The 23,427-nt window shown below is 53.7% G+C and overlaps 1 protein-coding gene across 2 annotated transcripts in view; it reads right to left on the minus strand.

Annotated features, from left to right (window-relative positions):
• Positions 1–22,191, minus strand: part of PRRT1B (proline rich transmembrane protein 1B) — a 596,855-nt gene extending 574,664 nt beyond the window's left edge. The window contains exons 1-4 of one of the 2 annotated variants that reach the window (XR_010749163.1): positions 21,899–22,191; positions 10,134–10,591; positions 9,197–9,340; positions 6,795–8,265 (exon numbers count right to left, since the gene is read on the minus strand). Coding sequence is in view for 1 of the 2 variants with exons in the window: in XM_066366886.1 (XP_066222983.1) it covers positions 8,116–8,265; positions 9,197–9,340; positions 10,134–10,591; positions 21,899–21,908 (762 nt within the window). In the remaining variant the exon portion in view is untranslated. Of the gene's footprint in view, positions 1–5,694; positions 8,266–9,196; positions 9,341–10,133; positions 10,592–21,898 lie in introns of those variants that run through there. The other variant, XM_066366886.1, reaches the window with a different exon arrangement.
• Between the last annotated feature and the right edge of the window lie 1,236 nt (positions 22,192–23,427).

The raw sequence follows: 23,427 nt of genomic DNA on the forward strand, positions 1-23,427 counted from the left end.
CTAAAAAAATGGCTCCAGTTGCAATAGAACAAGGGCCCCAGATGGGCAGAGCATCGCCCCCTAGTGGGCATGCTGGGTGGATCCTGGTCGGGCGCATGTGGGAGTCTGTCTCTGCTTTCCCTCCTCTCACGAAATTAAAAAATAAAAATGAAGAAATGGAGTAATAAAAATTAATCCACCTGCAAGGCGGCAGGAAAGCGGGACCAGTGGGAGGGGGGAGAAGGCGGACTCTCACCCTAAGAGAGCGACATGTTTAAACTACATGCTTGAAATAAACGTGTCGAATTCTCCGGCTGAAAGACAAGTGGTCAGACCGTATTTTCTTTAAATCTATATGCTGTGGACATACATATTTTAGCTACGTATCTAAAATATGAAGGTGCAGAAAGACTTCAAGTAAAAATATGGAAAATGGACTGACCTGTGGTGGCACAGTGGATAAAGCATCGACCTGGAACGCTGAGGTCGCTGGTTCAAAACCCTGGGCTTGCCTGGTCAAGGCACATATGGAAGTTGATGCTTCCTGCTCCTCCCTCCCCCTTCTTTCTCTCCTCTAAAAATTAATAAAAGAAAAATTTTTAAAAAATTAAAGCAAAGAATTAAAAAAAAATCTTTAAAAAGATAATAAATAAATAAATAAATATGAAAAATGGCAGATTGCAATACAGGCACCCCCCCCCAAAAAAAAGTAAGCATACTTACAGTAATATCAGAAGTCGACTGGGAGCGTTACATAGACACCCTTGAATATATATATGCAAAGCATGTTCAACCAGAAGATGTAACAAACTTCCAAATGGACTTGCATCTAATTACACAGCCTCCAAGTGCGCCCAGCAAAGGCGAGAGGCCCACAAGGAGACGTGGGCCAATCTGTGATGGGGCTGAACGCCCCCCTCAGGAGCACGGAGGAAGTGCACCTGATCTTACGGTCTCTCCAGAACTGCAGAGGCGTCGCCCTCTGATACCCAAACCGTAGCAAAATAGAAATTACAGACCAACTTTCCTCGTGAACTCTGGATGCAAAAGGCCTAAACAGAATAACAATCAACTGATATAGAAAGAAGATGATATGTCCTGATCAAGATGGGTTTATTCCAGGAATGAAAAGTTACTTAACATTTGAACGTGGGTGTGAAGTCACGTTGAAATCATGTTCTCAGTAAGTACATAAAATTCAATATCCGTGCGTGATTTTTTTTTTTTTTTTTTTTTGTATTTTTCTGAAGCTGGAAACGGGAGAGACAGTCAGACAGACTCCCGCATGCGCCCAACCAGGATCCACCCGGCACACCCACCAGGGGCGATGCTCTGCCCACCAGGGCGTCGCTCTGCCGAGACCAGAGCCACTCTAGTACCTGGGGCAGAGGCCAAGGAGCCATCCCCAGCGCCCGGGCCGTCTTTGCTCCAATGGAGCCTTGGCTGCGGGAGGGGAAGAGAGAGACAGAGAGGAAGGGGGGGGGGGGATGGAGAAGCAAATGGGCGCTTCTCCTATGTGCCCTGGCCGGGAATCGAACCTGGGTCCCCCGCACGCCAGGCCGACGCTCTACCGCTGAGCCAACCGGCCAGGGCCTCTTTTTTTTTTTTTTTTTAATTTAGCAAACTGGGAACAGAAAGGTAATTCCTTGACCTGAAAAGGGATATCTGTTTTGATAAAAGTCAGAATGTTGGAAGCTTTCTTTTGGCAACTTAGATAAAGATAGGGTGGTCCTTATCGGCGCTTTTTTCCGGCATTGTCCGGGGGCTCGGGCAGTGTGTGTGTGGGGGGGGGGGGGCAGAGAACACTCAGAAGTGGGCGGGTTGCACAGGGAAAACAAACTCACCACATCAAGATCAGTGCGTAAACAGAAAATTCTACAGATGCTACAGGTAAATGATTAGAGTTACATGAGTTAAACAAAGATTGCTGGGCCTGACCTGTGGTGGCGCAGTGGATAAAGCGACAACCTGGGACGCTGAGGTCACTGGTTCGAAACCCCAGGCTTGCCCAGTCAGGGCACCTACGACAGGCAACTACTGTGAGTTGATGCTTCCTGCTCCCCTCCTCCCCCGCCTCTCTCTAAAATCAATCAGTAAAATCTTTAAGAAAATAATTGCTGCATATGAAGTAATCAAAAGTCAATTGTATTTCTATTAGCAAGTAACAAAAAAGAAAATATAAAAATGGTCATCTTTATAACAGCATCAAAAAAAAATCATACCCAGGGACACTAACAAAATATGTCATGTTTGTGCGTGAAACCAACAAAATCAAATGGAAATTTTTTACAGTCCTAAACAAGGAAATTTGCCATGTTCAGAAACAGCCCGCTCAGATGTCAGCTGTGCTCAATTTACTTCGTGGCTGGAGAGCAATCACAGTAGAAAGCCCTCTGGCCCGGCCTGTGGTGGCGCAGTGGGTCGGCATCGACCTCGAGCGCTGAGGTTGCCGGTTCAAAGCCCCGGGCTTTCCCGGTCAGTGCACAGACGAGAAGCAACTATGAGTTGATGCTTCCTGCTCCTCCCTTCCCTTTCTCTCTTTCTCAACTCAATAAATAAAATCTTGGGGGAGGGGAGGAATCCCAGTCTATTTTGGTGAAAGTTGACAAGTTAATTCTAAAATTTATTACAAATACAAATGATTTGAAATGGCCAAGACGGGTCAAGGGTGAGAGGCCTTGACCTACCCAGCACCAACACTCCCACCCGGCGCAGAAGTGTGTGAGTGGCCCCACAGGCGGCCGGCAGACACACGTGGGAACAAACCAGTGAAGCTTCGAGACCAACAGGACGATGTAATATCCTCATGACCCAGTAGAGAAATCTTTCTTAAGCCACAACGAGCATCACCCACAGAGGAACACATCAACTTGAAGGCAGGGTGTGGCAGACGTCGGAGTACCGTGAGTACACAAGGCAGTTTGTGTTATTCTTGTGTTATCTGCACTACAACTGTCAGCCTGCGTTTGCCCCACCCGGTATATTACACAGGACTTCTCCTCGGATGTCACCACCACCCAGAGTGGACAGGGAAGGGCAGGACATCTGCCACCCCTGTGCCTAACGTAGGACTCACCTAGCATCCAGAGAGGGCTCCTCCAGGTAGATGGGGAACCGGCAGAGAGCGGGGGCCCAGGGCTTGGGCCGGCACAGCCTACACAGCGGCTCCGAACAGCTGAGAAGCACGTGACCTCTCAACCTCGTTGTTCAGCAGAGAAACGCAAATCAAAACCAGCTGGACCACCCCTACCGTTTCGGCAGCCGGCGGCCAATGGCTGATGAGAGCGTGGGGCCGCAGGACCGCCCCCTTTGGCCCGCGGGAGGGCAGCCCCATAGCCGCTCACTGGGTCTGACGGTGCCGTGTTCGCAGCTGCCTCGGGAGGCCACTCAGGACAAGCACCTCTGACCTCAGGGCGTCCTCAGTCTGATCGTACTTCTCAGTCTCACGACAGTTCCCACCTGCCCCCGTCACCATCCCCTCCATGGTGCTTTAGCCGTGACTGACTATGGGCTCTGACTGTCTTCCCCTCGCTGGGCTGGAGGCTTGGGGACGACAGACCACCTTCGTCACCACTGCGACTCCTGACTCTCCAGTCGCTGCGAGCACAGGCACACACGTCTTCTTCAGTTATTCTGACACAGCCCGTCTGTCTTTACTTATTTATTTATTTATTTATTTATTTATTTTTTACAGGAACAGAGAGAGAGTCAGAGAGAGGGATAGATAGGGACAGACAGACAGGAACGGAGAGATGAGAAGCATCAATCATCAGTTTTTCGTTGCGACACCTTAGTTGTTCATTGATTGCTTTTGATTGCTTTCTCATATGTGCCATGACCACGGGCCTTCAGCAGACCGAGTAACCCCCCGCTCGAGCCAGTGACCTTGGGTCCAAGCTGGTGAGCTTTTTTGCTCAAGCCAGATGAGCCCACACTCAAGCTGGCTATCCTGGGGTCTCGAACCTGGGTCCTTCCGCATCCTAGTCTGACGCTCTATCCACTGCGCCACCGCCTGGTCAGGCCCGTCTGTCTTTATAAATTCAGCCATACACTGCACAACCCCTCCGAGCCCCCCAGGCAGCCACCGTCGGCAGCCTGGGACGCATCCTTCTAGACTCCGTTCTCCGCAGGTGCGTGCGTGTCAGTATAAGGCACGAAATCATCAACAGACACCGCCCTTCGAGTTTCCAGTAAGATGGTGGCTGCACAGCCACCAGTGGTGACAGGGTCTATGCTGAGTCCCTCAACTGGGGATGTGTGTGGTCAGCCTTTCTGAGGCTCTCCCAGCCTGGGAAGTAAAAGTCAGCTCGTGGTTCCAAGCTGTGCCCCTCTGATTACGCAGAGCTCAAACCTGCCCTTCTTTCCCCGCATGGCTTTCCTTGCCGACACCCTGAAATTACACAGATACTCTCTGAGGCTTTCCCCTGTGAATAGAACTTTATACTCAGCTCTTTACTCCATCTGGGATTTATGTTTACATACAATCAGAGAATAAGTGTTTCCAACCAGATAGCCATCTCTGCAGATTGGGAGCCCTGACACTCTCTCTCACTCTCTCTCTCTCTCTCTCTCTCTCTCTCTCACACACACACACACACACACACACACACACACACACACACACACACACGAGGGCTGTTTTCTAGTTGGTCTCTTCCTTCTCCCTGACCAGGCTCTGCCCACGGCTGTGCTGCCTTAGTCACCGTAGCTCTGTGATGTTCTCATGTCTGGTGAAGAAAGTCTCTCCACTCATTCAATTTTTTAAAAATGTTTAAGTTTTCACACATTTTCCTTCTATTTTTTTTTCATGTTTATTGATTTTAAAGAGAGAGAGACAGGAATAGCAATCTGTTCCTGTATGTGCCCTGATCAGGGAATCAAACTGGCAACTTCCACATCCAGGACGATAACCAGCTGAGCTAACTGGCCAGGGCTCCTTCTAATTTTTAAAAATATTTTTGTCATAGCTTTAAAAGCCTGGTTTACTTGTTAATATTTCATTAAATCTCTAGATATTTTTATATTCCATCTTCCTATCCAGATTATTTTGTCCAGCATTTTTTTTAAATCTATACTTAAAAAATTGTTTTCTTCACCTGGGTCCAGATCATTCTTGTTAAATTTGTTCCTACATGTTACTGTTTTTATCACTGTTTTGAGTGGAATTTTAAATTTTTTTCCATCTTAACTGATTATTGGTTATTGACTATATTACATATTTATTTTGTATCCAGCTATTTTGATGAGTTCTTATTCTGATTTTGTCATTGATTCTCAGATATTAGAGCTAAAAATCATTTTCTCTCTTTGAATTTTCATACTACAGATTTCACTTTGTTGTTGCTGTTTTAATGTTAGCTAGAATCTTAATGTTGAATAGAGACACTAGGGGCATCCATGGGTTGATCCTGGTTGTACCGGTTTTTATTTACACGGCTCGCGAACGTTAGGGGATCAGGGGATGTGCAGGTACTCCAGTACTTTCAGCCTCCTGTCTAGCGCATCTTCACCAATGAACTAAAAGTTGGTTTTGCATCTCATTTGCATAATTGAACAACTTTCTTTGATTTGTTTGCTTTTCTGATGTTAATAAAATGAAATGTTTTATCACTTCATATTCATTTTGAAATATCCCCTCATTTTTGTGAACAGTATATTTTATTTTATTTTATTTTAGCGAGAGAGACAGGAAGGGAGAGAGATGAGAAGCATCAATTTGTAGTTGCAGCACTTTACTTGTTCATTGATTGCTTCTCATATGTGCCTTGGCCAGGGAGCTACAGCAGAGCAAGTGACCCCTTGCTCAAGCCAGCGACCTCAGGTCCAAGCTGGTGAGCATTTTGCTCAAACCAGATGAGCCCATGCTCAAGCTGGCGACCTCGGGGTCTCGAACCTGGGTCCTCCGCATCCCAGTCCGACGCTCTATCCACTGCACCACCGCCTGGTCAGGCAGCTCTTCAATGGTTTTAGTTTTCCACATGACATGCCACGTGCTACCAGTCCCTCTACGAGCTCGGCGTCACTGGGAGCTTGTTGGAACGCAGACTCCGTGTTTCCCTACGGTCCCCAGCTGTTCCACACGGACCTCCCAGTCAAGGAACACCGGTCTAGGCGGTTTCCTTCTATTCAGATTTCTCTTGGGAGTTCAGTAAGGACAGCTGTGGCTGCAGGAGTCTACCACATGCTTTTTCAGCATCTACTGATCCCTAAAAAACTTATTTCTTCCTCCACTTCCGTGGCTCTCGTGCGTTTCAGTGTCTGACAGGCTGAGTCTGGCCCAGTCTTGTGTCCCTGAACATGAGGTCCCCCCCCACTCAGCCAGCACGGCTGGTCATCACGTAACGTCCCCGTCCTCGTCCTCGTCCACGTCCACGGCTCCCCGAGCATCACAAGGGCCGAGACGGGATGCTGTGTCTCCGCACCCCCTTGAACACGAGCGGTCTTTTACGGCTCAGCTGGGACCCCATTCCCCTCTCTCTGTGTGGATGCTTTTCTCTCTCTCTCTCTCTCTCTCTTTTGTATTTTTCCGAAGTTAGAAGCGGAAGGCAGAGAGAGACTCCCGCATGCGCCCAACCAGGATCCACCCGGCATGCCCACCAGGGGGCGATGCTCTGCCCATCTGGGGTGTTGCTCCATTGCAACTGGAGCCATTCTAGCACCTGAGGTGGAGGCCATGGAGCAGTCCTTAGCGCCTGGGCCAACTTTGCTCCAATGGAGCCTTGGCTGCAGGAGGGGAAGAGAGAGACAGAGAGGAAGGAGAGGGGGAGGAGTGGAGAAGCAGATGGGCGCTTCTCCTGTGTGCCCTGGAATCGAACCAGGGATTTCCACTTGCCGGGCCGACACTCTACCGCTGAGCCAACTGGCAGCCAGGGCCTGTGTGGATGCTTCTTAATCTTGCTGAGCCACTCCCTTGAGAATCAGGTGAAAGGCCCGGACCCCTCCCCAGAAAAATGCCCATGCAGAGAATCCCGGGTGCCGACGGGGAGGCTGCTAGCTGTCGGGAAGACTGCCCTTCCCTGCTCTCCCGTCACCGTGGGCTGTGGAAGGCCCCACAGCAACTGCCACCGTCACCAGCCCGGGTGCTGACCATGAGTCAGGCACTGTGCCGCACACCCCCGGGGGTCCCTCACTGCGTCCACCCACAACTCTGGGGCAAGTTGTGCATGGCCCCATTCAACTTCATTTTTTATTGATCTGGGAGAGAGAGGGAAAGAGACAATGATTTGCTTTTCCCTTATACACATTCATTGGTTGATCCCCGTATGCCCCCTGACTGGAGATTGAACCTGCAACGTTGGTGTACCAGGACGACGCTCTAACCAGCTGAGCTTCCCAGCCAGGGCCCAGCCCCATTTTACAAACAAGAGAAACCTGATTTCCTTGAGAAACAAACTCTGAAGGCAAGGACTGCTCTTGGGTCTGGGGACTGGACAAGCCAAGAAAGTTGCTATGGGTTACAGTGCCCCCTGCTGGTGAGCTACCCACAGGTGCCAGCCAGAGCCGCCCATCTCAGAGGGACAGGCGGCCAGGGGCCCAGCTGTGGACAGATGCAGCTCGCCCTCAGGAAGGGGCCCTGTGAGGCTCTGCCCAGCGTGATCTTGTTTCAGACACGATAGCCTTGGTTTCCGGACACGGGTCCAGCATGGGAGGGCCTGTCCCAGGATGGGCAGGGGCACAGAGCCAACAGCCAGGAGCACCGAGGAGGGAGCAGGCCCCTCCCAGCAGCTCCCCAGGGAAGCGGGAACCCTGGCGGCTGTGCCCTGCGGTCCCCACGCAGAGCTGCAGGACAAGGGTCGGCAGTGTCCTCCCTGAGGGTTCTTGAGGACACAGCTCTGGTCCCTTCGAAGGTCTCCGGGGGTAAGGCGAAGGGAAGGACCACGGGGCCCCGCCAGCACAGTCCCAGGAAGACGGCAGGAGGAGAAACCGAAGAAACAGGGCTCCAGGGGGCCCCCACCCACCTCAGAGCAGAGCACTGGCCGAGGCCACAGGTGTGCGGGCACCCCTAATCCCGCCCTCTCCCGCCGTGGGTCCCCTCTGTCGGCAACAGACGGCCACCAGCAGGGATCGACGTCCACAGAGTCTGGCCAAGCTGGGTGTCTCTGGGCATCCTGGCACCCCCGAAGGAGCCCCCAGCCCTCAAGGGAGGTAGAGAGCTACCAGCACGTAGATGACCCAGCTGGTGGACACAAACACCCCGAAGAGCAGGCTGAACAGCACGAGGGAGCGGGCTTTGCGAGAGGCCTCCTCGGCCTGGGCCAGGTCTCCTCGGCTCAGGGCCGCGCGGGTCTGCAACGAGACAGGGTGCAGGGGAGCCGACTGGGACCCGCAGTGCCCCCCAGCGCAACACTGCCGGGGCCAGGCCTCAGGCTGACTGGGGAACTGAGCCCCTGAGAAGCCTGGGGCCGCCCCGAGCAGTGCGGGTGAGGGCTGCTGGCTCCCGGGCACCTGCGTGGGCCTGGCACGACCCACAGCCTCAGCCTCGTCCCCTACAGTCCCCCCACTCTCCTGACACTGCCATCTCTGTTGCTTCCACTTTGTAGGTGAGGAAACCAAGGTTCGGAGAGGGTAAGGGGCATGCCCGGGGCCACAGAGCAGGTGGCCCTGGCTGGCTGGTGACCGGGGAGCCCAGCCAGTGGGGAGGTCGGGGCTGTGGCTGGGGCCGCCGCAGGCAGAACGCCCCAGAGGCCGGCCTACTCGATTAAAGCGTCCTCACGCTGGCATCACTGGGTCCCCAGAGCCTGACCCTGTGCTGGGTAGAGGCTGAAGGCTGGGAGGGAGCTGTGGTGGGGCAGGCGAGTGGGTGGTGGTGAACAGATGGAGACCAGAGACACGGGGAGGGGGCTGCGGATGGGCGAGTGGTGACTAGACAGACGGACAGCTCCATGGAGAGCCGTGGGCGGGAAGAAGACATGAGTGGGGCGGGTCTCTACCCTTTACACACAAGCCCTGGGCCTTGTCAATCATTCACACCTTCATGGTGAATTGTTTCAGCCCAACTTTCTAGAGCAGATCCTGAGGGTAGGGGCAGAGACAGAAGAGGGGAGGACAGAAGAGGTGTCCCTCCAAGAGGGACAAGGGCCCCAGCGACAGTGACACCGATTTCCCAATTCCCGCCACCCTCCTGCGAGGGGAACAGCAGAGACCCAGTGGTGTGCCCACGCCCTCGCAGCGTAGCTCCGTGAGTGCCTGCGTAAGGGCTGTCCCCGGGCCGCCCTACCTCGTGGGAGTACACGATGGCGATGAGCCCGGTGAGCAGGCAGCAGAACAGGGTCACCAGCACCGACTCCATCATGTAGTCCTTGGGCAGGGGCCGGTGCTCCACCATGGCGGGCGCGGGCACGCCAGCCATGGCGCTGTTGTACTGTGGGGGTGGAGGCCACGGTTCCATGAGGGCCAAGACCCAGCCCGCGGACGCCACGTGCAGACGCTGCTAGGGAGGGTCACTCCACCCACGCCTGACACACACACACCCTCCGCCCCAGTGAGGCGGCAGGTCACCGAGGGGTCTGGTCAAGGCCCCTTCGGCCCTCTTCCCCCCCTCTGTCACTCGGCCCCAGGAGTCCTCTCAGTTCTTCCCTCTAAAAATTGCTGGGTCCAGGGTCCGGTCACCATGGGTCTCCATGTCCTCATGGGGCTCCTCCCCCGGGGGACCCCTAAGCTCCCCACCAAAGGCAGCCCAGACATTTTGTTTTCTTCTAAAAATCTAATCCAATCATCTCTCGCCCAGAGGCCCTGGGCCCCTGAGAGCGGACCCCTCCCCTTCCCATTCTCCCTGCCCCACTGAGTGGACAAACCACCACTGTCCCCAACACTCCAGCTGGGTGACCGCCTGTGTGACCCGCCTGTGCGGCCCCCTCTGGCCACAGCGCCCTTCCTCCCCTTCTCGGCCTCACGCTCCTGCTCCTCCCTCAGAGCCCAGCTAAGCGAGGACGAGGACTCCGGGCCGCCTCCTGGGCTCAGCCCCACCCCCAGGGACGGGAGCCCTTTCCTTTCTCCCCTCAGGGCCCCAAAGGCCCCTCAGCAGGGTGGCCAAACTCTCTGGGGGGGAGCGAGGAGCAAGCGGAGGATCGGGGCAGGTAAGGGGCGAGTGGGGGGTAGGTGGGTACAGAGCCGGGGGTGGGCAGGGCGATGCGGGCCAGGGGCGCCCCACTCACCACGGGGAACGGCGCGAACAGCTGCTGCGGGGTGGGCGCAGGGTAGAGGGGCGTGGCGGGCGGCGGGTAGAGGGCCTGCGGCGAGGGCCCGGGCTGGAACAGGACCGGCCCCTGGGGGAAGGGCGGGTACAGCAGGTGCACAGCCTTGGGGTCCGGCGGCGCATAGGGCGGGGGCTCAGCCACGAAGCCGATGTTGGGGACGCCGCCCGCCGCCACTTTGGGCCCCAGCCTGGCATCGCCCGCAGCCTGGGCTTGGGCCGGGGTAGCCGCCGAGGCTTCGGCCTCGGAGTCGGCCGGGGCGTCCTCCGGGGCGGGGGTGCTGCCCCCGTCGGCAGCCGCTTCCTCGCGGGGTCCTCCGTCCTCATCCAGGGGCTGCGGGCGGCGCGGGAGCTGTGGGAGCTCGGGGCCTCGGGCGTCCTCAGGGGCCACGGGGTCGGTGCCCCCTTTCGTGTGTGCTCCTGGAAGAAATGGCAGGTTTCATGAGACCACTGAGTCAGAGGGGACTCCTCCTCCATACGCCCCAAAACAGCCCCTCCAAGGACAAGGTCACAGCGCGATCCCGACCCTTCCAGGACCGTGCTGGAGCCACTCCAAGCAGGGCCCATGAACAGTCTCTACCCACAGAGCAAAGACGAAGAAACTGAGGCTCAGAGAGGGAAAGGGCTTTGCTGGGGGTCACACAGCCAGTGTGGCCAGCTGTGTTGGCCCACAGGCCCCGCCCCTGCCCCCCCACACCAGGCCCCGCCTCTGCCCCCCCACACGCAGGCCCCCCCTCTGCCCCCCCACAGGCCCCGCCTCTGCCCCCCCACGCACGCAGGCCCCGCCTCTGCCCCCCCATACGGAGGCCCCGCCTCTGCGGCCCCCCCACACACACACGCAGGCCCCGCCTCTGCCCCCCACATGCAGGCCCCGCCTCTGCCCCCCCACACGCAGGCCCCGCCCCTGCCCCCCACACCAGGCCCCGCCTCTGCCCCCCCACACGCAGGCCCCCCCTCTGCCCCCCCACAGGCCCCGCCTCTGCCCCCCCACGCACGCAGGCCCCGCCTCTGCCCCCCCATACGGAGGCCCCGCCTCTGCCCCCCCCACACGCAGGCCCCGCCTCTGCCCCCCCACACGCAGGCCCCGCCCCTGCCCTGCTGGGAGGTGGTCCCAACAGATGGGCCCAAGAGAGAAACATGGAGGGCAGCACCCCAAAGGGGTGGATGAGGACAGGAACTGAGCCAGGCAGATTCCTGGCGGGACCCTGGCTAACGGAAGACTTCAAAGAGCCAGGAAGTCCCTAAGGGCACAAGGAGCAGAGCTGCCAGGAAGCCCGGGCTCAGAGGCCCACCTGGCTGCCGTCCTGCCCCCAGCACCCACAGGATAAGCTCTTCGGGCGCCAGAGCCAGTCTCAGCGGGTCCCAAAGACCCCCTGCACTCCTGAGGGCATCTGGTCAGGGGAGCGCACTGAGGCCTCAGGCCAGCATTGGAGGAGAGTCCTGGCTCAAGACCCCGCCTCGGGACGGGCAGCTCCGAGCCCAGGGCGGGCTTTTTAATTTTTCTTTTCTTTTCTTTTCTTTTTTTTTTTGTATTTTTCCGAAGCTGGAAACGGGGAGGCAGTCAGACAGACTCCCGCATGCGCCCGACCGGGATCCACCCGGCATGTCCACCAGGGGGCGATGCTCTGCCCATCTTGGGTGTCGCTCTGTTGCAACTAGAGCTATTCTAGCGCCTGAGGCAGAGGCCACAGAGCCATCCTCAGCGCCTGGGCCAACCTCACTCCAATGGAGCCTCGGCCACGGGAGGGGAAGAGAGAGACAGAGAGGAAGGAGAGGGGGAGGGGTGGAGAAGCAGATGGGCGCTTCTCCTGTGTGCCCTGGCCGGGAATCGAACTTAGACTCCTGCACGCCAGGCCGACGCTCTACCACTGAGCCAACCAGCCAGGGCCTCATTTTTATTTTTTTTTTAATTTTAGAGAGAGAGGAAGGGACAGAGAAACATCAATTTGTTGTTCCACTTATCTAGGAATTCATTGGTTGATTCTTGTATGCACCCTGACCGCGGATCAAACCTGTAACCTTGGCGTCTCGGGAGGATGATCTCACCAACTGAGCGACCTGACCAGGGTGAGACTTGCTTTGGAAGTTCATTTCCTAAGTGTCTTTATGGTTATAGAAGGCAGAGAGATGAGTAAAATAGACACAACAAAGACACTCAGGAGAAGGTAGAGGCGCCTTGCTGAAATCCCCCCACCTATCCCTAACCCCCCCCCAACAGAGCTGATTGGTGGCATCAGAGGCCAGGGGTCCTGGGGGGAGGGATCCCCAGTGTCAGAGAGCGCTGAGCTCTGAGAGCTCCCTCCCCACCGCCTCCCGGAGGCCAGGGCTGCACCCAGGGCCTCTGCTTCTCATGCCTTTATCCTCCCTGTTCCCGTTTCTCAACCCCTTGAATCTGGACTTGGCTATGTAACTGGCTTTGACCAATGGAACACAGATAAACATCTTAAACACCAGAGGCTTTAAAAACCTCTCTCTCCAGATGACCAGGGGCTGAGGGGGAGATGGGGAGTTAGCGTTTCACGGGGACAGGGTTTCAGTTTGGGAAGATAAAAACATTCTGGAGATGGTGGCACACAATGTATTTCATGCCACTGAACAGCACACATAAAAATGGTTAAGATGGTCATTCTTATGTGTATTTTACCAGTTTTTTTTAAAACCTTCTCTCTCCTGCTGATGAAAACTAAAAACTTTAGGCGAAATGCAAAACTATCCACAGTCACTAAAAAGAGAACAAAAGCAGGCAGGTGATAGAATGGAGTCAAACCAGAGGAGCAACACTCACAGGGTGAGTGTCCCCTTTCTTTTCTCTTGCTTCCGCAAAGTCTGAAGCTCCCAGCCCCAGATAGAGCAGAAGAATGCGCGGAAAATTCCACCAGGAACCTTGTCATTCTGCCCAGAGTACTGTATTTTAATCCACAGGTTACATAGAGACACCAAGGCAGGATACAGAAGAAGTTTTAGGAGATTTATTAATAAGCCGGCTACAGCCTGACCAGGCGGTGGTACAGTGGATAGAGCATCGGACTGGGATGCAGAGGACCCAGGTTCGAGACCCCGAGGTCGCCAGCTTGAGCATGGGCTCATCTGGTTTGAGCAAAAGCCCACCAACTTGAACCCAAGGTCGCTGGCTCCAGCAAGGGGTTACTCGATCTGCTGAAGGCCCGCGGTCAATGAGAAAGCAATCAATGAACAACTAAAGTGTTGCAACGCGCAATGAAAAACTAATGATTGATGCTTTTCATCTCTCTCCATTCCTGTCTATCTGTCCCTGTCTATCCCTCTCTCTGACTCACTCTCTGTCTCTGTAAAAAATAAATAAATAAATAAAAAATAAAAATAAACCGGCTACATATGACTTACACGGGGTATAGTTCACCCAAATCGTGCAGCCTCGATCATAGTCCTGAGGTTGGTATAGACAGGATCACATACTAGTTGGGGGGAAAAGGAGGGGGAGCATGATACAAAAGTCACTTACTGATAAGCTCACAACATTTATCTATAGGATCTACTAAAAGGAAAAACATTACTACACATCAAGACCATAAGATAACACAGTAGTGATAAATGTTTTACATACCCAACACAGTAGCATAAATGTTTTGTATATCAAAGACATCCCCAAATCTTCTAGGGTTTTGGGGTTTTTTTTTGTTTTCTGTTTTTTCTCCTCAGAAGGGAAGGGTAAGGGGGTCTGGCTCTTCTTTTTGAAATACCAGGATCAACAGTTCTGCTTATCCTTGACATCTTATCACAAGAGAGGCCAGGAAGGGGCCCTGCAGAATGGACAGCGGGAGGGAATCCTAGAGAGGAGAGAGCTGCAGAGGGGTGTCCCCTAGTTCTTCATGCAGCACAGGGTGACCCTTGTCACATACAATGACCAAGGACTTTCTCAGATTTACTACTGAAAGCCTCACATCCTGAAACACCACTTAGTCCCAGGCAACTGAGATGGTGAGTCACCCTAAAATGGACCCACACACATCTTGGACTCACTCATCATCCACATAGGTAGGGGACAGACCTGGACCAGCATAAGAAAGACTGAAAATTGGATCACCAAAACAGCCAGAAAACAATCAAGAAAATGGCAGTAAGTACATACCCATCAATAATTACTTTAAATGTAAATGGCCTAATTTACAAAAGACAGAGTGGCTAAATGGGTAAAAAAGAAAAAATACCCATCTGTATGCTGCCTACAAGAGACTCACTTCAGATGTGGGAACACACAGACTTAATGTGAAGGGATAGAAAAACAGATCCCACATAAATGGAAGTCGAAAGAAAGCTGGGTAGTTACAGTATTATCAGACAAAATAGACTTTAAAACAGAGAAAAACAGCCTGACCAGGTGGTGGCGCAGTGGATAGAGTATCGGACTGGGATGCGGAGGACCCAGGTTCAAGACCCCAAGGTTGCCAGCTTGAGTACAGGCTCATCCGGTTTGAGCAAAATTCACTAGCTTGGACCCAAGGTCGCTGGCTCGAGCAAGGAGTTACTTGGTCTGCTGTAGCCCCACAGTCAAGGCACATATGAGAAAGCAAGCAATGAACAACTAAAGTCTCGCAATGAAAAACTGATGATTGATGCTTCTCATCTCTCTCCGTTCCTGTCTGTCTGTCCCTATCTATCCCTCTGACTCTCTCTCTGTCCCTGTAAAAAAAACAAACCAAAAAACAGACAAAAACATGGTGACAGAAAATGATTTGACTTTGGGTGATGGGCACACAACACAATCAACAGTTCAAATGCTATAGAGATGTTCACCTGAAATCTATGTGCTCTTATTGATCAATGTCATCCATTAAATTTAATTTGTGTGTGTGTGTGTTTTTCTGAAGTTAGAAGTGTAGAGGCAGAGAGCCAGACTCCCTCATGTGCCCAACCGGGATCTACCCGGCATGCCCACCAGGGGGCGATGCTCTGCCCATCTGGGGTGTTGCTCCACTGCAACAAGAACCATTCTAGTGCCTGAGACAGAAGCCATGGGCCAACTTTGTTCCAGTGGAGCCTTGGCTGCGGGAGGGGAAGAGAGAGAGAGAGAGGAAAGAGGAAGGAGTGAGGGAAGGGTGGAGAAGCAGATGGGCGCTTCTCCTGTGTGCCCTGACCGGGAATCGAACCTGGGACTTCCACACGCTGGGCCAAGACTCTACTGCTGAGCCAATTAGCCAGGGCCTTAAATTTAATTTTCTAAATAAAATTCTTAAATAAGAAAACAAAGACTAATAAGACACAAAGAAGAACATTAGGCAATGAAAAAGAGGTCAATCCAACAAGAGAAAACAACATTTATAAATATTTATGCACCCAACATAGGAGCACCTGAAGATACAAAGTAAATTCTAGCAGACCAAAAGGGAGAAGTAGACAGCATTACAATAATAGTAGGGGACTTTAATCCGCCACTTACATCAATGGATACATCATCCAGACAAAAATCAATAAGGAAACACTGAACTTAACCAATACATTAGATGAGATGGCTTTAACAGATATATATAGAACACTCCATCCAAAACCAACAGAGTACACTTTCTTCTTGAGTACACAGGGAATATTCTCCAGGATAGATCATATGTTAGGCCACAAAACAAGTCTTAAAATTTAGGAAGATTAAAATCATATCAGGCATCTTTTCTACCCACAGTGGTATCAATTACAAGGGGGGAAAAAACTTGGAAAATCACCATAGCTGTAGATTAAACAATATGTTCCTCAAAAACCAACAGGTCAAAGAAGAAATGAAAAGAGAAATCAAAGAATATCTTGAGACAAATGAAAATGGAACTACAACATACAAACATTAATGGGACGCAGCAAAAGCAGTTTTAAGAGGAAAGCCCATAACAACAAATTCCTACATCAAGAAAGAAGAGGCCTTGGCCAGCTGGCTCAGTGGATAGAGTGTCAGCCCGGCATGCAGACGTTCCAGGTTCAATTCCCAGTCAGGGCACACAGGAGAAGTGACCATCTGCTTCTCTCCCCCTTCTTCTCCCCCTTCTCTCCCTCTTCCACTCTCACAGCCAGTGGCTCAAGTGGTTTGAGGGTCGGCCCAGGGGCTGAGGATAGCTTGGTTGGTCCCAGCGTCAGCCTTGACCTGATGGGGCTGCAAGGTGGATCCCAGTCAGGGTATATGTGGAAGTCTGTCTCACTACCTCCCCTCCTCTCACTAGAGAGAGAGAGAGAGAGAGAGAGAGAGAGAGAGAGAGAGAGAGAAAGAAAGAGTGAAAGAAGAAAATACTTAAATAAACAACCTAACTCACCCTCAAGCAACTAAATAAAGAGCAAACAAAGCCCAAAGTTAGTAGAAGAAAGGAAAAAAAAGATCTGGGTAGAAATAAGTGAAATACAGACTAAAAATACAGTAGAAAAGATCAATGAAATGGAAAGCTGGTTCTTTAAAAAGATAAACAAAATTGGTCCTGGCCGGTTTGCTCAGTGGTAGAGCGTCAGCCTGGCGTGCAGGAGTCCTGGGTTTGATTCCCGGCCAGGGCACAGAGGAGAAGCGCCCATCTGCTTCTCCACCCCTCCCCCTCTCCTTCCTTTCTTTTTTTTTTTTTTTTTTGTATTTTTCTGAAGCTGGAAACGGGGAGAGACAGTCAGACAGACTCCCGCATGCGCCCGACCGGGATCCACCCGGCACACCCACCAGGGGCGACGCTCTGCCCACCAGGGGGCGATGCTCTGCCCCTCCGGGGCGTCGCTTTGCCGCTACCAGAGCCACTCTAGCGCCTGGGGCAGAGGCCAAGGAGCCATCCCCAGCGCCCGGGCCATCTTTGCTCCAATGGAGCCTTGGCTGTGGGAGGGGAAGAGAGAGACAGAGGGGAAGGAGGGGGAGGGAGTGGAGAAGCAAATGGGCGCTTCTCCCATGTGCCCTGGCCGGGAATCGAACCCGGGTCCCCCACACACCAGGCCAATGCTCTACCGCTGAGCCAACCGGCCAGGGCCTCTCCTTCCTTTCTGTCTCTCTCTTCCCCTCCCACAGCCAAGACTCCATTGGAGCAAAGATGGCCCAGGCGCTGAGGATGGCTCTGTGGCCTCTGCCTCAGGCGCTAGAACGGCTCTGGATGCAACAGAGCAACGCCCCAGATGGGCAGAGCATCGCCCCCTGGTGGGCATGCCGGGTAGATCCCGGTTGGGCGCATGTGGGAGTCTGTCTGCCTCCCCGTTTCCAGCTTCGGAAAAAAATGCAAAAAAAAAAAAAAAAAAAAAAGGTAAACAAAATTGACAAACCTTTAGGTAGATTCACCAAGAAAAAAAAAGAGAAAACTGAAAATCGGAAATGATATAGATGCTACCACGAATACCACAGAAACACAAAGGATTGTAAGAGACTATGAACAATTATACACCAATAAATCTGACAACCTAGGAGAAATGGATACATTCTGAGATATATACAACGACCAGGACTAAATCAAGAAGAAATTAAAAATCTGAACAGACAAATACTAATAAGGAGACTAAATCAGTAATCAAAAATCTTCTAACAAACAGAAGTCCAGGACCAGAAGGCTTTGCTAGTGAATTCTACCAAACATTCAAAGAATTAACAACAATTCTTCTCAAACTCTTCCGAAATACAGAGGAGGGCACACCTTTAAACTCATTTTACAAAGTCAACATTACCAGAGACCAAAACCACACAAGAATGCTACCAATAAATAAATAGATTTACAGGCCAATATCTCTGAAAAACACAGAGGCAAAAATCCTCAATAAAATATTAGCAAACAGAATTCAACAATATATTAAAAGTATCATACATTCCCCCCCCCAAAAAAAAGTAGCACACACCATGACCAAGAGGGATTTATTCTAGTGATACAAGGATGGTCGGCTGGTGAACCTGGGATGAGGGACCCTCTCAGTCAGGAGGGGAGCTCAGGGCCCAGGCCACCTCCCTGTGTCTCCTCAGTGGCCTCATCCTTAAAAACAACACCTGGGGGGGGGGGCAGGATTAAACGAGTGTGTGCCGTGAAGCGAGCAGGCTCTCAACTTTCACTGGCTACTGCTACCACTGTAGTTAGGAAGGTCAGCCCTGGCCGGACAGCTCAGTAGGTGGTCGTTCCAATGCCCAGAGGCAGAGGTGGATTTAAGGGCAGCACACCGGGCTCATGCCCTGGGCCTCAACTTCTGAAGCGGGCCTCAACTTCTGAAGGGGCCCACAAGACCCCAAATTGTTCTGACCTGTGGTGGTGCAGTGGATAACACGTCGACCTGGAAATGCTGAGGTTGCCGGTTTGAAACCCTGGGCTTGCCTGGTCAAGGCACATATGGGAGTTGATGCTTCCTGCTCCTCCCCCCTTCTCTCTCCCTCTCTCTGTCCCCTCTAAAAATGAATAAATAAAATAAAATTTAAAAAAACCCAAATTGACACTTTTTTCTAATGACACCAAGTTTGGTTTCATGTGCGCAATTTTAACATCAATAGTACATAATATTTTTTATTTATTTAAAAATATTGTTAACATGTATTTTTATTTTCTCTGTCTCTTTTTTTTAAGGGTCTCAATATTTTCTTCTGTGCCTGGGGCCTCAACCGACCTTACTCTGCCTCTGCCCAGAGATTGCCAGTTCGATCCTTGGTCAGGGCACATACAGGAACAGGTGGATGTTTCTGTCAATCGATATTTCTCTCTCTCTCTCCCTTCCTCTCTAAAATCCAGAGGAGGTAGGCTTTAAAGTTAGGAAGGTGAGAAAATGCAAGGGTGTCTGCTCAGTTTGGGGAAACTATAAGAAGTGAGGGGAGGGGGGGATGAAAATTATTGGGAAGTGAGGTCCACATTTGAAGTCAGAAAGGCCTCACCGGTGGTGGTGCAGTGGATAGAGCATCGACTTGAGACGCTGAGGTCCCAGTTTGAAACCCCAAAGTTGTTGGCTTGCGAGCAGGCTTGCCGGCTTAAATGTGGGATCTTAGACAGGATCCCATGGTTGCTGGCTTGAAACCCAAGGTTGCTGGCTTGAGCAAGGGGTCACTGGCTCAGCTGGAGGCCCTCAACCCCCTGGTCAAGGCACGTATGAGAAGCAGTCAATGAACAACTAAAGCAACACAACTAAGAGTTGATGCTTCTCATTTCTCTCCTTTCCTGTCTGTCTCTCTTCCTCTCCTTAAAAAATAAAGTCAGAGCCCTGGCCGGTTGGCTCAGTGGTAGAGCGTTGGCCTGGCGTGCAGAGGTCCCGGGTTCGATTCCCGGCCAGGGCACACAGGAGAGGCGCCCATCTGCCTCTCCACCCCTCCCCCTCTCCTTCCTCTCTGTCTCTCTCTTCCCCTCCCGCAGCGAGGCTCCATTGGAGCAAAGATGGCCCGGGTGCTGGGGATGGCTCCTTGGCCTCTGCCCCAGGCGCTAGAGTGGCTCTGGTCGCGCCAGAGCGACGCCCCCTGGTGGGCAGAGCGTCGCCCCTGGTGGGCATGCCGGGTGGATCCCGGTCGGGTGCATGCGGGAGTCTGTCTGACTGTCTCTCCTTGTTTCCAGCTTCAGAAAAAAAATAAATAAATAAATAAATAAATAAATAAAAATAAAATCAGAGCCTGACCTGTGGTGGCGCAGTGGATAAAGCGTCGACCTGGAAATGCTGAGGTCGCCGGTTCGAAACCCTGGGCTTGCCTGGTCAAGGCACATATGGGAGTTGATGCTTCCAGCTCCTCCCCCCTTCTCTCTCTCTGTCTCTCCTCTCTCTTTCTCTGTCTCTCCCTCTCCTCTCTAAAAATGAATAAATTAAAAAAAAATTTTTTTAAATAAATAAAGTCAGAAAGGTTTGTGATCATTAAGTTGTATCCAGAGAGCTTGCTCATCTACTGGATTGTGGTGGTGGCCTAAATATCCCTGGGGGGGGGGGGCACCAGCCAGACCCCGCCCAGTAGAGACCTAGTTAGACATCCAGGATTCCCAGGGCAGCTCTCAACCTCACCCACCGAGCCAAGGGCAGAGTTTAAAAACTACGAAATCAAGGCAATACGCCATTGGGGAACACAGGGAAATGTGAAGCAGTGTTTGCTGCAACACAAGGACTCGGGTGCCACGGGCTGACCTGATTATGAGGCTCTTGGCCAATATCCACCACCCCTGCTGTGCCAAGTCCCAAACCACTCCCTAAAGACACAGCCATGCAGAGGCACCAGCAGCCTGCCGTTTAAACAATCCACAGGCCGTTTTGTTTTGTTTTTGTTTTATTGAACACCCACTATGGACCTGTGTTCGAGATCAGAAATCTAATTCTGCACACAAACCGTAAGAAAATACCATCATTCGAACAGGTTCCTGTGCCCTGGGGCTGCTAAGCAGAGGAAGCTCTGCAGGTAAGAGGTCAGAGTGACTAGCAGTGACAGGGCTACCAACAGCCGCGACCTCACCATGCGTCACCACGCGTTGATTATGTGCTGGGCCCTGGGTGCATAGACATTACAGCTGAGTCCATGTTGCCACCACAGGAACTCGGGTGTGTGACCCCCACAGACAGAAATGTGACTTACACGTTCCATGCCTCAGTTTCCCCCTCTGTAAAATGAAGGCTCTTCTAGTAACCATCATTTAAAAACGCTAACAGAGAACCCCCCCCCCGTGACGAGGCCCCCTGCTGAGAGCTGTTACAGTGTCTCAGGTCACCCTCCCCTGGGCTTGTCTTTTTCTCCCCCCATTCCACAGATGTGAGGACTGAGGCTAGCAACAGGTAACCCGAAGCTCAGCCTTTCCGGAGACTGGTCCCTGCGGGATGCTGGCGCGGCAATGCCCACGGGGCCGCCGGGCCCCTGCCCCAGTTATCGAAACAAAAACCGCAGTTGCCCTGGGCCCCGGCCGGGCAAATACCTGGCCCGATGGCGCGGAGATAGGGCCGCAGAGTAAACAAATGCGCCGGACCACGGCTGGGCTCTCGGGTTCTCGACACCCGAGCCTCCGCGGGACATTCCGGCGGGGAGGGGACCGAGAGGTGGGGTGCGTGCGGAGGGCTCGAGGGTCGAGGGAGCGCCCGTTCGAGCCGGTGGCAGAAGAAACCCAGGTGTTCCCCCACCCCAGGTTGTCGTCGGCGCGCCAGGCAGGGCGGCTCCGCACCGCACCGTCCCCACCCCGGTCCTCCCCCTCCAGCCTGCGACTCCCGGGGGCAGGCACCGAGGGAGGGAGAGGGGTTCTCGGTCCACCGCTCCTCCAGGCCTTGGTGCGTGTGTCTGTGTGTGTGCGGGGGAGGGGGCGGGGGTTGCCTGAGTGAGCCTTGCCGCGGTCGCGCCCCTGTCCGCCCATCCCGCCGGCTCCCCCAGCGACCTCGGGGTCGCTGATTCAGTCGGTGGGTTTCCTCCGTCCCCTTGGCCACCCCCCACCACCACCCCACTCTAAGGACGTAAGCCAGCCGGAAGGGTGGGCAGTCCCCAAAGACGGGCGGCGCGTGGGGAAAGGGAGTGGAAAAGGCCTCCCAATCGCCCCTTACCCGCCCTGGGGGACCAGCTGGGGCTTTGGGGGCCCCAGGCCGGTGCCAAACGCCGCTTGTCCCTCATTGCCCCTCAGGGGCGCCCGCAGAGCGGCAGGGGCCATGACCGAAGCCGCCCGAACTTTCCACGGCAGCCTCCGGTGCCCCCACCCGCTCTCCCCGGTCCCGAGTGGGTTCAGTCCTGGGGCAGGCCAGGCACCTGCGGGAAGAGCCTCCAGCCCCTCCGCCCGCGGCCCGCCGCGGGGACCCGGGAGCCGGGCTCTGGGGCCGCGCAGCAGGCGCCGGGCCCCGCGTGCTCACCTGCGTCCATGGCTGGGCCGGCGCCGTGCGCGGAGCAGCGCGGCTCCCCAGCCTTCCCCCCCCCCCGCCCCGCGCCTCCCGCCGCCGTCGGGCCCAGCTCCGCTTTCGCCGCCGGCTCGGGTTTCCTGGTGCCGGCTGCACGACCGGTTAATAATTGACCGCCCGCGCTGCCCACGGCTGTGTCAACAGGTGGCTTCCGCGCGCCCCGCGCCGGGCAGAACCTGCGTGCGCCCGCCCGCGGGGAGGGTCGGTCGCGACGGGGAGTTCCAGCCGCGCTCGGCCGAGTTGGAGGCGGCGGGAGCCCGGCAGTAGCCGGGCAGCACGGGGAAAGCGCAGGGCGATGCCTGCAGATGCCCACGGGCCAGGAAGGCCGGGAGAGAAGTGGTGGAGACGGGCGCAAACTAGACCGCACAACTGGGTGTATTTGAGGCCAAAGAGGATGGGGCGGGGAAGGGGGGACCATAGCTGCCCAATCCTGCTAATGACAGTAGAAAGAATGAGGCCAAGAGAAAACCACCATTAGAACGACGCAATAATAACTGCTACAGGTAGCCCTGGCCAGGTAGCTCGGTGTTGGAGCATCTAGTCAGGGCCCGTGTAAGACTCAACCAATGAATGTATAAATGGGTGGAACAACAAATCCATGTCTCTCTCCCCAGCCGCGCCTCTCTCTATAAAATCAATCAATAATAATTGCCACAAGGCAAGTCCCACCAATGGAAGTTAAACTTAGTGGGGAAAGTGGTTTAAACAGGCCCGTGGTGGCACAGTGGACACACCTGGAATGCTGAGGTCGCAGGTTCAAAACCCTAGGCTTGGCCCTGGCCAGCTGGCTCAGCGGTAGAACATTGGCCCGGTGTGTGGAAGTCCTGGGTTTGATTCCTGGCCAGTGCACACAGAAGTGCCCATCTGCTTCACTCTTCCCCCTCTCCTTCCTCTCTATCTCTCTCTTCCCCTCCCGCAGCCAAGACTCCATTGGAGCAAAGTTGGCCTGGGCACTGAGGATGGCTCCATGGCTTCCTCCTCAGGCACTAGAATGGCTTCAGCCCCAACCTAGCAACACCCCAGATGGGCAGAGCATCGCCCCCTGGTGGCCATGCTGGGTGGATCCCAGTGGGGCGCATGCAGGAGTCTGTCTCTCTGCCTCCCAGCTTCTAACTTCAGGAAAAAAAAACACTAAAAAACCCCCTGGGCTTGCCTGGTCAAGGCACATAAGGGAATTAATGTTTTCCTGCTCCTTCCCCCCTTTTCTCTCTCTCCTCTCTAAAATGAATACAATCTTTTTTTTTTTTTTTTTTTTAAAGTGGTTTAAACAAACAGAATTATCTGCACAAAGTAACTCCTGCAAAATACTTAGGAAGCAAAAGGGAAAACCAGCAAGTTCACAGCGTTGACTCCGGGTCAGCACCACCAGTGACACAGGAGGGATCGGTCACCCCACCACACCGGAACCCAGCCAGACCCGCCCCGAGGAGCTCTCTCAAAACACAGGGTGTCCTGATTTTTCATTAGGATTCCCATTTGGCTCT

The sequence above is a fragment of the Saccopteryx leptura genome, chromosome 2 (assembly GCF_036850995.1).
Source record: "Saccopteryx leptura isolate mSacLep1 chromosome 2, mSacLep1_pri_phased_curated, whole genome shotgun sequence".
NCBI classification, from domain to species: domain Eukaryota; kingdom Metazoa; phylum Chordata; class Mammalia; order Chiroptera; family Emballonuridae; genus Saccopteryx; species Saccopteryx leptura.